The following is a 13,174-nucleotide window of genomic DNA, read 5'->3' as shown; positions in this document are numbered from 1 at the left end:
AACACATGGACACAGCGAGGACTTCCAGGAAAGAAGTCGGTATTTCAGAAAAGTGGATCTGGGGTGAATTAACGGGGGTAGAAAAGATCAAGGTTTTGGATGGGGGAAGATAAGAGATGGTGGCGAACAGCTGTTTTAAAGACCTGGAGGGAGGAGTGGGATTGAAGAGAGTGAGGGAGTTTGTTCCAGAGGCTGGAGAAAAGAGGAATGAAAGAGTGAAGGTGAGCAGAGAGTCTTGATTTTGGCAGTTTCACCAGAAGGGTTGCTGGCAGATCTTGTGCGACCTGCAGGAGTATTTGGGGGACAGAGCACAGGGCTTTTAGGCCAGAGAGGAGTCGGTAGAAGACAGAAAGACCACCAACCTGCCTGTGGTGAGTGAGTGAAAGGCCCTCAGAGTTAGCTTCATCGTGGGAGATTCCAATGATTCTGAAAGCTTTGGTTTCAACAGCGTGAAGCCGAGCTAGGTGTGAGGCAGGAGCACCAGCTCAGAGGGGAGAGCAGGATTCCATTGAGCTGCGGATGAAAGCCTTGTATGTGGTGAGGAGCTCAGGTGTGCCAAGGAAGGACTTCGCACGACGGAGGATGCCCAGTCGGCCACTGGCTTTGGAGACCAGCTTGGAAATATGGTTTTCCCAGGAAAGATCATGGCAGATTGTGAGACCCAAGAGCTTGAGTGGCAGAACTTCTTGGAGAGGATTGTTGAGAAAGTAGATGGGAGGGTTGTCCAGACGATCTTTTTGGAGAGACATAGTGAGAGTGTGACATTTGTCAGGATTGAAAGACATGTTCCACTTGTTTGACCAGTCTGTGATTTTGTCCAGGTCGGCAGAGATGAGGTATGGTATGCCGATCTGAGGGATGAGGTATGGAGCGGCAGAGAGTGGAGTCATCAGCAAAGCGATAAAGGATTTTCCAGAGAGTCGGAGCGATCATTGATGAAGACCAGAAAAAGCACAGGGCCCAGAACACTGCCTTGGGGAACTTCAGCCTGAACAGGAAGGGGAGATGAGAGAAATCCATTCAGGGCCACATGCTGACTATGACCAGAGAGGAAGTCCGCAAGCCATGTGTGGAGATTTCCATGGATACCATAGAAGGAGAGTTTGGTGAGCAGAGCGGGGTGCCAGACCGTATCGAAGGCACGTGATATGTCAAGGGAGACAGCTTTAATATCCTGTTTGACATTGAGGACCTCCATCCATTGTTGAGACAACAGAAGCAGCATGTCCAGAGTCGAGTTACTTGGTCTGAATCCAAATTGATGGTCAGAGATCAAGCCATTGGAGAAGAGGATGGATTTGATATCCGAAGCAATGATGGATTCCATGACTTTGCTGGTAATTGGGAGCAGGCTGATTTGTCTGTAGGTGCAAGGATCTGTTTTTGCACATTTTTTGTGTAAAGTTGTAATGTTGGCTGATTTTCAAGCTGTTGGCAGATGACCTTGAGGAAAAGAGAGGGTGAAGAGAACAGAGAGTGTGAAAGAGCGGCAGAGCAGGATTTAAGGACCAGTGGGCTGATGCCGTTTCGTCCATTTGTAGAATCAGAGTCGAGGATTGATATAAACTTCTCCACCTTGTCAGGATAGAAGGACACATAGTCCAGGAGCAGCTGGGTACGACTGGGTAGAGAGAGAGACGGGTTGGGGACACAAGATTTTGAGGCAAACACAGAGTTGAGGCATTCAGCTTTTTCATGTGCGGAGTCAGCTGTGTAGCCGTTTGAGGTAAGGGAGGGGATGGAGGAGGAACAAACACCAGAAACAGATTTGACAAGATGCCACCAGGATTTGGAAGAGGGAGACAGGTTTGAGAGTTCACTCTTGAGATTTGAGAGATATTGTTTCCTGGCTCTCCTAAGGGTGGACACACACTTGTTCCCGGCTTCATGAAAGGAAATCAGATTGCCTTCCGTTGGGTTTGCCTTCCAGGAGGCGAAGGCAAGTTGTTTCAGGGCAACTGCCTCACCACAAGATTACGTGTACCATGGACGGGAGGAAGGGTATGACAACTGAAGAAGATATGGGATAAATCTGTGCATGAGAGAGAGCAGTTTACTTTGGAAGAAATCCCAGGATGAGTTGATGTCAGAGGCAGTAGAGATGGGAGACCAGTCCAGATGATTGATGGCTGCTTGAAGACCATGCCAGTTGGCCTGAGTGAAATGCCAGACTCGTCAACGCTGAGGAGGCTCTCTGAGAATGGCCAGAGAGATGTCCACTTTAACAAGCATATGGTCAGATGAACCGATTGGAGCAGAAGAAGAGCAGCAGACATTTGCAGGGAAGTTTGTCATAACCAGGTCTGGAAGAGAAGATGCTCCGTTGACTGATATCTGGGTCAGGAAATTTACAGATTGTGTCAGTCCCAATGAGTCACAGAAGTCCTTTGCTGAGGTACCTTGGCTGGTGAGAGAGGTACCCACACCCAGCCAGCTGGCATGATGACAGTTGAAATCACCACATATGAGGAAGAGAGAGTTGGGATGAGTAGATAGAAGTTGGTCCATGTTATCAGACAGCGAGATGTGGATGGAGTCATCACTGTTTGGAGGACGGTACAACACACATATGAACAAAAGGTGGGAGCAAAGGGGAAGCCATAGCCAGAGTTACTCCTGGGGGTGAGGTGGAGAGAGGGCAGTGCAGGGAGAGTGAGGAAGAGAGTTTTTGATAAAGATAGCAACCCCACCTCCAGGACGAGGCCCAGGTCTATCATAACGGAGGAGGGAGTAACCAGGGAGAGATATTAAGAAATCAGAGACATCTTGAAGGAGGAAAGTTTCTGTTAAGCAGATCAAGTCTGGTTTGTCAGAAGCAACCTGAATGGAGAGATCATTCAGGTTTGAGTGAAGGCCCCCGATTGCTATTACAAATGCTTTCAAGCAATATTGGGAGTTGACTCTCACCTGGAATCTTCACACAATGTGACCATCTTAGGCACTGGTACACCAGCTTCACCCAAAGCCTTCATGACCCTGAGCATATGGTAAGAGAGATCACATCATGAGCAGAGTAAAATTTCCAAAGCACAGCTTGATATACAGTATGTATTAGCCAACCTGACATAACTCATTGGGTGTGCTAACCTGAATTCTCGCTCCACAGCGTGCGCCGAGGGCAGCAGCAAACCTGGCGGCTTCTTCCTTAGCACAAGGTCCAATCCCTTGCTCTGTAGACGATACGTCGGGTTTGATTGTCCGTGCACAAATTGCTGTACACTAAGAGACGGTGCTGGGAGAGGACAGTTCAAGAAAATGCGAAGCAAAGTAAAATTCTTGTGATTTCTTGATAATCCAAACTCACAAAAACATAATACTTTTGTAAGACCTTATTCCCTTTATATGGAAATCGTACAAAAATTTGCATAGAAGCGGGGGAGAGCATGCGGGCTCTGGTGGCGACGAGTGACAGGGCAGAAGCAGTAGTGAGCGAATGAATGGCAAGCCGCCGAGCGACCCAGTGGCAGGCGGCGAGCAATGGCCGGCGAACTGGTGGACGGCGAGCGACAGGCGGCGAGCGACAGGCGGCTAGTGAGCGGGCGGCTAGTGAGCGGGCGGCGAGCGAGTGGCTGGCAAGCAACGAGCGGCGAGCGAGCGGGCGGGCGGTAGGCGAACAGGCGACAAGTGAGTGGCTGGCAAGCAACAAGTGGCGAGCGGGCGGCGGTCTAGCAAGCAGGCAGGTGGGCAAGCAGGCAGGCGAGCGAGCAGGTGGGCAAGCAGGCAGGCGAGCGAGCAGGTGGGCAAGCAGGCAGGTGAGCAAGCGAGCAGGTGGGCAAGCAGGCAGGCGAGCGGACGGGCGAGCAGGTGGGCAAGCAGGCAGGCGAGCGAACGGGCGAGCAGGTGGGCAAGCAGGCAGGCGAGCAGACGGGCGAGCAGACGGGCGAGCAGGTGGCTGGCAGCAGGCAGTGAGTGATGGGCGGCAAGTGAGTGGCTGGCAAGCAACAAGTGGCAAGCGGACGAATGGTAGGCCACCGACTGATGGGCAACACAAATTCAAATCTCATTTGCTATTAGCTAATGTGCTTGCATTCCATGTAAAAGTACACTGTTACCTTCAAATGTGCTGTCCTATCTGTAAAAAAAAAAACGTTCAAACTGCTCCACGAGTCATGCTCATGGATAAATAAATAAAAAATAGAGGAAAAAGTAAAACTGTAAAAATAAAATCAGGATATTAAATGGACAAACTTACTTCGACCAAGTTTCAGCACTCGTTGCAAGTATTTTGCCAACGAGGGTTCATCAAATTCCATCCCAGGACGAACAGGAGACGTCCCATCGTCCACGGTCCCTTTCCCAGGTGCAGAGTTCTTGTGGTTCCATCGCCGGACCTGGTGACGAGTTCGCCGCAGCACAGCGAGTCGAGAGCGGGCAGCGAGTACCGAGATCCGTGCCGCGGACCACGTGATCATTTCTACAACAACGAAACAACAAATTAAACGACTTCAGAAATTGTACGGGAAGCTCGTGGTGCGGTAAATGATCAAAAACAATAAACACGTAAACATTTAGTATTTACACCATTGTAGCGGTTACCGCTGGATGTACATAATCGCCTTGCACCGGCCAGAACACGGCCAGATGCGCCTCTCCCGGGCATGCCCGGACTCACTGTTCCCGGGCACGCCCGAACCTCCCGGGCACGCCCGGTCTCGTCTTTCCCGGGCATGCCCGCTCTCGCCTTTCCAGGGCTCGCCCAGAGCGTCCGGGCATGCCCGCTATCGCCTTTCCAGGGCTCGCCCAGAGCGTCCGGGCACGCCCAGCCTTGACTTGCCAGGGCTCGCCCAGAGCGTCCGGGCATGCCCGCTATCGCCTTTCCAGGGCTCGCCCAGAGCGTCCGGGCATGCCCGCTATCGCCTTTCCAGGGCTCGCCCAGAGCGTCCGGGCATGCCCGCTATCGCCTTTCCAGTGCTCGCCCAGAGCGCCCGGGCACGCCCAGCCTCGACTTGCCAGGGCTCGCCCAGAGCGTCCGGGCATGCCCAGCCTCGACTTGCCAGGGCTCGCCCAGAGCGTCCGGGCATGCCCGCTATCGCCTTTCCAGGGCTCGCCCAGAGCGCCCGGGCACGCCCAGCCTCGACTTGCCAGGGCTCGCCCAGAGCGTCCGGGCATGCCCGCTATCGCCTTTCCAGGGCTCGCCCAGAGCGTCCGGGCATGCCCGCTATCGCCTTTCCAGGGCTCGCCCAGAGCGTCCGGGCATGCCCGCTATCGCCTTTCCAGTGCTCGCCCAGAGCGCCCGGGCACGCCCAGCCTCGACTTGCCAGGCCGCAGCCAAACACGCCCGGGCAGGTCCAGACTCACCTTTCCAAGGCTCGCCCTTGATACCCGGGCATGCCCGGTATAGCTTTTGCCGGGCAAACTTCCCGACATAAATGTGTATATATTGTAACGATTTTGAGAAGTGTAACGGGTTTTGAGAAGTGTAACGGGTTTTGAGGAGTGTAACAATTTTGGAGGAAGGGTAACGGATGTGAAGAGTATGGTTTTGGTATGGTAACATCCTGGTAATGTAAATAATGGTCGCAGCCGTCCTCCTAATTAATTTCATAGAACATACACGCAGGTCACGATATATCTTTTAAATAGTGTATTTCCTTATTCCATGTAGGCTAAGTATGTGTTTTCCACTTGATTGACTTTGCATTGTATCAAACAAAATAAGCGTAGGCCCTTCCAATTTCCCCAAAACCTCCCTTCCATTTGCCTTCCGCATTTTGGTCGGTTTTTCTCTTCAACCACCATTGGCCACGAGGTAAGGTTGGAGAAGAAAGGCGTGTCTCCACCTCGTCAGAAGAGGGCAGGAGTGAACCGGCCCTAACAGCCAATCAACACCGCGGTGAGTGACCCGGTAGGCGTGCCCTCGGAGCCGGCGGCTTAATTCCGCCGGAGGTGATAAAAGCGACTGTAAGGGACTGCTTTGGGAGATGACTGGAGATGAGCTGGAGAGGAGCAACGAGGCTGCACCAAGGAGAGGCCTTGAGAGATACGCTGGGGGACGACCTGGAAGAGGAGCGCAATCCACCGCAAGCCCTACCTACCTACCTGCCTGCAATATCCCCTGTCGTTGGAGAGACGCGCTGAACGGAGGGAGACGGCTCCACCCCAGGAAGAGGAGCAGGTGTGCCGAGCCAGCGCGTGACGGCCGCGGATACGCGACGGAGGTTTTCCCGCCAAAACCGCGAGGGGTTGAAAGCTGCTGCCTCCGACCTCGCCTTCCTCTCAAGCAATCAACCTCGAGCCATTACCTGCCTGCAATATCCACCGTGTGAGTGTGAACGTCCTGTCCTACTCGTTTGTCTTGGGGATTAAGTAAATGAAATAGAATAAGTTAACAATGCACTGTGTGACTGCTCTTTTCCATCTATTGCTGTAAATAATATTGGTCGCTCTAAAATATTGCTTGTGTGTGTATAATAAATCTGTTCTTCCTCCAAACTCTGTCTTTCTTCTCTCTTCTTCTCTTTCGGTCGCTTTAGAGGTTTCCCAATTGAATATCTGTAGCGCGATTAGTCAACGTTCGGGTGGAATCGGGTTCTAATCGGGGAGTAACTGTTCGGACGCGGTTAAATACACCACCGCTCGGTAAAATAACATCCAAAAACCGTGTCCGTAACAATATATTGTTGCCCGAAAAACGGGCTTGTCAGAATACCTGAGCTGTTTTGTTTCAATAAAGCAACTCGGACGAATTCCGTCTTTGGTCGCGTCAATTCTTTCGACTCGCGTTGGAGCGTAGTTCCTTCACCATGCAACAACACCACGTACGACTTCAATTAAGAAACGTCTACAAACTACAAACTTTGGCGCCTTTTCGTACACTGGCGTTCGGTTTAATCTAAAGAGCTGCTGCTGAACTTTGCCCGAGGGTTTGTGCGTTTGTCCATCACGCATCAGCGTTGCCGTATTTTTAAATAAAATGCCATTGTAAGTTATAATCTTACCGGAACAAGAACGCGGAACGTCAGTCAGCACGAAGCCGCGAAACCAGCACGATGTTACCTTTAAAGGTTCCAACGAGATTCTTCGTTCAGGTGTAAACAACGCTGTATGGCCGTGTTAGGGGAATGGCCAATGCACGTTACTGAAGAGGAGGAGGAAACAAATAAGAATCGATTTCTGATTGGTTTAAACTGAGCGTTAGGCGAAGATTGCACAGGAAGGGTCTGGACCGGATGAAAGTTTCAAATGTTATTTTTATTATTATTATTTATTTTTTTACGTTATTATTTTTAATGTCATGTGTGAGTAATATTTCATATCGACACTTTACATTACGGCATTACGTCATTGTTAAACCACCTGTACGGAGTGATTTATTTACTTCACCGTTTGACGTGTTCAAGCAATTCAAACAACTGCCGGAATTAATTAGTGGACGTTAAAGATTCCACTGTGTCCTTCGTGAAGAGTAGGTGAGCTATCGCAGACACCCTGGACAAATTACAAATATCTATCTCCACCTTCAGTCAAAAAATTATTACAGATAAGTTATACACCGCCCAAAACCCGTTACCTCCCTTGCATTGTTTATAGCTTTAAAAGTTTTATTCAAATAAAGTATTTACTTTAAGAGTATGTCTCATCAACTAAGATACTGTACGTACTGTCATGGTCTTTTGGAATGAGTCTGCCATGCTCACTTCCTGCAAAATGTGACTTTTTACACGGACCCAGTTTGACAAATCAGATTGTTCAAACCTGACATTTGTAACAAGTATATTAAACGAAATAATTAGCATATTGATAATAAATGCAAACTTTCTTTAAAAACAAACAATTTAATACCTGAATATGAGAAGGGCCTAAGTCCATCAGTTGGCCAATTTGAGTTAGACCCAGAAAAATGTTACTAATACATGGCTAAAAAGCGCCAGCGGTTGCCAAGCACCACGCACCCACTGCTCGTGCACCGCGCCCACCGCGTAGTCCGACGCGTCGGTGGTGAGGGCGATCGGCGCATCGGGCGCCGGGTGCGCCAGCATGGTGGCGGCGGCCAGGGCCAGCTTTGCGCCCGCAAACGCCGCGGCCATCGGCTCCGACCAGGCGATGTCACCTTTGCCCGGCTTGCCCCGGAGGGCCTCGTGCAGGGGGCGGAGGAGCTGGGCGACGTGGGGCACGAAGCGGTGGTAAAAATTCACCATGCCCAGGAACTCTTGGAGCCCCTTGATCGTGCGGGGTCGCGGGAAATCCCTGACCGCCTCCACCTTGGCCGGTAAAGGGACGGCCCCGTGCCTGGTGATGCGGTGCCCCAAGAAGTCAATGGTGGCGATGCCGAAACGGCACTTGGCGGGGTTGATGATTAGGCCATGCTGGCCCAGGCGTTCGAAAAGAGTGCGGAGGTGGAGCAGGTGCTCCTCCCGGGACGCGCTCGCGACGAGGATGTCATCCAGGTAGACAAAGAGGAATGGTAAGTCGCGCAAGACGCTGTCCATAAGCCGTTGGAACGCCTGGGCCGCATTCTTCAACCCGAAAGGCATTCTCAGGAACTCGAAGAGGCCGAAAGGGGTGATGACGGCCGTCTTCGGGACATCGTCCGGTTGGACGGGGACCTGGTGGTAGCCCCGGATGAGGTCCACCTTGGAAAACACGGTCGTGTTTGCCAAACGGGTGGAAAAGTCCTGGATATGCGGGACCGGGTAGCGGTCGGGGGTGGTGGCATCATTGAGCCGGCGGTAGTCCCCGCACGGCCGCCATCCGCCGCTGGGCTTTGGCACAATGTGCAGAGGAGAAGCCCAAGCGCTGTTGGAGCACCGCACGATCCCCAGCCGCTCCAGCGTGGCGAACTCCGCTTTCGCCACGGCGAGCTTCGTGGGTTCGAGTCGGTGTGCCCGGGCATAGACCGGCGGCCCAACCGTGGGTATATGGTGCTCCGTCCCGTGTTTAACGGCCACCGCTGAGAAGGTGGGCCACGTGAGGGCCGGGAAACTGGCTAGGAGGCGGGTAAAGTCGTCCGCTGCCGGAAGCGTGCAAACTAAACTCGCCGGGACGGAACCTTCCAGCAAGCCGCTTGGCAAGCCGCTCAGTGAGCCGCTCAGCGAACAAGCGAGCGAGCTGAAGGTTTCGGCCTGGACGAGCCGTCTGCGCTTCACGTCGACCAACAGCCCATTCGCACATAGGAAGTCCGCGCCCAGCAGTGCCATTGGCACGCTGGCGGTCACGAACGACCATTGAAAGCGCTGCCATCCGAACCGCAGTGAGAGGCAACGCTTCCCGAATGTGCGGATGGGTGTACCGTTGGCGGCAAGCAAAGCAGGGCCCCGGCCCGCGGTTTGCTTGTCGGACGTGGAGGCGGGGAGGACGCTTACCTGCGCTCCTGTGTCACAAAGGAAACGGCGCCCAGACAAGGTGTCCATGATGAACAGGAGGCTTCCGGAATGGCCGACGCTCAGGGCCGCTAATGAGCGCCGGCCCGGTCGTTTCCCGACCTGTCAAAAGAGCACGGCAGGCGACACGTTTTAGCCTTGCGGCCGAACCTGGCATGGTAGTAGCACCAGGTTTGCAGTGGTGGCGGCCGTGGCGGTGGCGGCGGCGGTAGTGGGCGGGGCGCAGCAGCGGCCACGAGGGAAGCCAGGGGCGCTGTAGCCTCTGCCCCAGGATCCACTACGGCAGCACCGTAAACCGACCGCGTGTCGCAGGCCGCGAAAAACTTGTCGGCCTCTACGGCCAGGGCGCGGGGTTCCTTTATTTTGGAACCGGCCAGCACGAGGCGTACCTGTAGAGGTAGCTGGCGTAGGAAAAGCGCCCGGGATAAGAAATCCGGGGGCTGGTCTCCAAGCAGCGACAGCATGTAATCCATCCGGACGGATGGTCGTGTGTCGCCGAGGGCGGGAAGGTCCAGGAGGCGGTCGGCCTGTTCGATCTCCGTGAGCCCGAACGTGGCGAGGAGGAGACGTTTGAGCGCCTCGTACTTGTTGTCGCCTGGCGGGCGCCGAAGGATGGACACGACTCGGGCGGCAGCGCCGGGCCCGAGGGCGGCGACCACGTGGTAGTACCGGGTCTCGTCCACCGTTATGCCTCGGAGCTGAAATTGAGCTTCGGCCTGCACGAACCAAACGTCGGCTTGCGCTTCCCAAAACTCCGGGAGTTTAACTGCGACGGCGTTAGTAGCCATGGCGCGTTCGGTGGTCAGCAACGGCTGAACCAATCGGGGTCACCAGTGTGGTGCTGCGCACACACGACTCGATTGCCAGAGAGGTAGGCCACAACGCGTTGGTATAAGAGTCTTTATTCAAAGCTCGCACTTCAGCACTGGGCCGGCTCGAGCTTAGAGCCCGCATATACAGACTTGGCATTTAATATGGAATATTTTTTTTGTGGGGGTGAACTTACTTTTCAAGATGACTTAGAACCAAACGTTCATTGGAATTATGTTGAAATTATTCTAGATATTGTTAATGTGACCTTTAAAAGAAACAAAAACCACATTTGACATTTCGAAGCAAATAAATTGATCCTTGAAGGTGATGTAAACTGATATCAAACTCAATTCACAGACAGTACTGTGTTAAACTTCTGTACGTTTTCCAGAAGTATTTCTTTATTTTGCACATTAGCCAAAAAAAATTTCAACAAAAACAAAAGCTAAATTATGACTGGGATTACGGACAGTAAAATTACAGTTCAGTACTTCGTGTAACCCCCACGAGCATTCAGGAGAGCACGTACACGTCGAGGCATGCTGTTCACGAGATTTGCCAAGGTTTGGACAGGAATCGCTCGCCATGCAGTGACAATAGTCTGCTGCAATTCACGCACAGAGGTAGGCTGCTGGTCCAAGTTGTCGATTTGACGCGTTAATTCTGCCCACAAGTTCTCTATCGGATTTATATCCGGAGACATGGCAGGCCACTCCATATGCTCTACACCACGGTCAGCAAGAAAGTGTTGGATCATGCGAGCACGATGAGGCCGTGCATTGTCATCTTGGAAGACAAAGTTTCCTCGAAAGGCTGCAGGAGCAAATGGAAGCAATGTTTCTTCCAGAATGACCCTGTACTTGAACTGGTTCAGGTTTCCATTCAGAACAACCAGGTCAGTTTTGCCCCCTGCATGAAAAGCAGCCCAAACGGTCACCCCACCACCCCCAGCTTGGACTCTTGGCACTATACAATCTTCGTTGTGGGCTTCATGCACTTGTCTGCGCACTTGGACGCGGCCATCTTGACGATAGACCAGAAATCTAGACTCGTCACTGAAGGTCACGTGATTCCAGTGTCCTGCCTGCCATTGACGGTGCTCTCTGGCCCACTGCAATCGGCGCTGGCTGTGTTGTCTGGTCAGGCGTGGCTTTCTTAGGGGACGCCTGGCACGATAGCCTGCTTGAACCAGTCGTTGGTTGACTAGCCTTCTGGATACATGCACATTTGTCAGTTGCTGCCACTCAGCCCTAAGCCGATTAGCTGACTTGGTACGGCCATTGCGGACTAACCGGTGCAGCTGGCGATCATCCCTCCTTGTGGTTCTGCGGGGACGTCCTGACCTCGGTATTGGAGTAGGGACACCCCTCTGAGCATTTCGTTTCAGGATCTTTGACACCTGACCTTGAGTGATGCCACACTGCCGAGCAATAGCACGCTGTTTCATGCCGGAATTTCGTAAAGCCACCACTAAATGACAAACAGCATTGTCAAGTTGACGGACCATCTCCAGGGGAAGCGGCAATAACTTTTGTAGACGTGCAGCAGTTGTTTTCCACTAATACAGAATGCAACAACCCTTGTATACCCGATTGTGAAGCCAATCGTCAAATGTACCTGTCCGTACATTTTGTCACGCCACCTGTGATATAATCCTGTTATTGACTTCTTGCTGCGACAGACAATCAGTGACATGGTTCTTTTCACAAAGAAATCACCGAAGCATAAAAGAAACTCACCAGATTGATATACCGAGTGCAGAAAAAAAATATATTCCATATTAAATGCCAAGTCTGTATGTCCCGAGGACACGCCTAGTCCCCGGGCGTGGCCCATCGGTCGAAAGGCGGGGCATGTGCTTTCGCTCCCCGCCTGGACACTGGCGCCATCCACTGGTGCGCGGAATTATTGCCCCTTGTGCCCGCCACAGATACATATTTAACTCATGGTTCTATTTTTAGGTGCCGTCGCCAATGCTTGCAAAGTTTCTCGGCCGAAACCAAAGTCATGCTCCTCGACAAGTTCAACATGCTTGCTGAACAAATAGCACAAGATGCTTTTCTATGTGGCGGAATTACAACAGCTGCAATACAGCGCAGACGTGCAAGGAATGAAGACGGTCACCAGCGGAATGTGCATGTTATGTATAAGGTAAGATTGTTTTAATTATTATAAAAATAATAATATTCTATGTGTGTTATCAATAATATTGACAAGGGTAAATAAATAAATAAATTTGGTTTGTTCACTTGTGTTGTTTCAGGTCCAGCACGGAGAAGAAGAGCAGGTGGTGTGTCGTAGTGGGTATGCAAGCCTTTTTGGTGTATCAGAGAAGCCAGTTCACTGGTAATTCCCTGCTTGTCGTTAAAGGCGGCAAAAAGGGTTGGCGTCAGGAAGGGCATCCGGCCGTAAAACATTGCTTCAAAAAGGGGACCGAAAAACAACAACAACCACAGTTCCCGAAAAAGGCCAACCCCCGCTTGCGGGGAAAAATGGCCTCTAAAGGTGGTTTTTTTTTTTTTAGAGAAGCGAATTCGTCGCATCGTGAGTGCTGTCATGGCAGGAACAGTACCCATAGACAACCGTGGTAAACACAACAACAGACCTACTGCCGTCTCAGAAGACAACAAACGCCTGATCGACCAACACATACGTTCTTTCCCTTATCGGGCTTCGCACTACGTAAGGGAACGAACCAAACGCCGCTATTTATCATCAGAGCTGAGTGTCAGACGGATGTACATCCTTTTCTTGGAAAGGCACTTCCCAGATGCATATGCGCAGGTTCAGGCTGGGGCAGTAGAGCCAGAATCTGTAGAGTGTCCAATCAAACACCGCTTTTACTTTAACTATTTTAAAGATAACTTTAATTATGGATTTGAAAGGCTGCGCTCAGATGTTTGTGGCACATGTGAAGAAATGCAAGTCAAATTGAAAGAATCTAAGAAAAGAATGCAGCAACACGGCAGAAACTCAAGACCGAGGTGGAGCTACACAAGCGCAAAGCGAAGTCATTCTACAACAAACTTAAAGCCGACTCA

The 13,174-nt window shown here is 51.8% G+C and overlaps 2 protein-coding genes across 6 annotated transcripts in view; one reads left to right on the top strand and one right to left on the bottom strand.

Annotated features, from left to right (window-relative positions):
* ACAD10 (acyl-CoA dehydrogenase family member 10) overlaps nucleotides 1-7,089 on the bottom strand; it is a 55,221-nt gene extending 48,132 nt beyond the window's left edge. For 3 of the 5 annotated variants that reach the window (XM_068120702.2, XM_068120701.2, XM_068120704.2), the window contains exons 1-4: nucleotides 6,939-7,075; nucleotides 4,193-4,414; nucleotides 3,088-3,232; nucleotides 2,908-2,976 (exon numbers count right to left, since the gene is read on the bottom strand). In XM_068120702.2, the coding sequence (XP_067976803.2) occupies nucleotides 2,908-2,976; nucleotides 3,088-3,232; nucleotides 4,193-4,412 (434 nt within the window). In that variant the 5' untranslated portion in view covers nucleotides 4,413-4,414; nucleotides 6,939-7,075. Of the gene's footprint in view, nucleotides 1-2,907; nucleotides 2,977-3,087; nucleotides 3,233-4,192; nucleotides 4,415-6,938 lie in introns of all 5 variants that reach the window. The other 2 variants (XM_078780229.1, XM_078780228.1) reach the window with 1 other exon arrangement.
* The window catches only part of RPH3AL (rabphilin 3A like (without C2 domains)), a 791,901-nt gene that overhangs the window by 132,180 nt on the left and 646,547 nt on the right, over nucleotides 1-13,174 (top strand). The gene's annotated exons all lie outside the window — the stretch shown is intronic.

The sequence above is a fragment of the Myxine glutinosa genome, chromosome 6 (genome assembly GCF_964187855.1).
Source record: "Myxine glutinosa chromosome 6, kmMyxGlut1.1, whole genome shotgun sequence".
Lineage (NCBI taxonomy): Eukaryota > Metazoa > Chordata > Myxini > Myxiniformes > Myxinidae > Myxine > Myxine glutinosa.
Note: the sequence above shows the minus strand (reverse complement) of the source record. Positions and strands in the feature narration are given on the sequence as shown.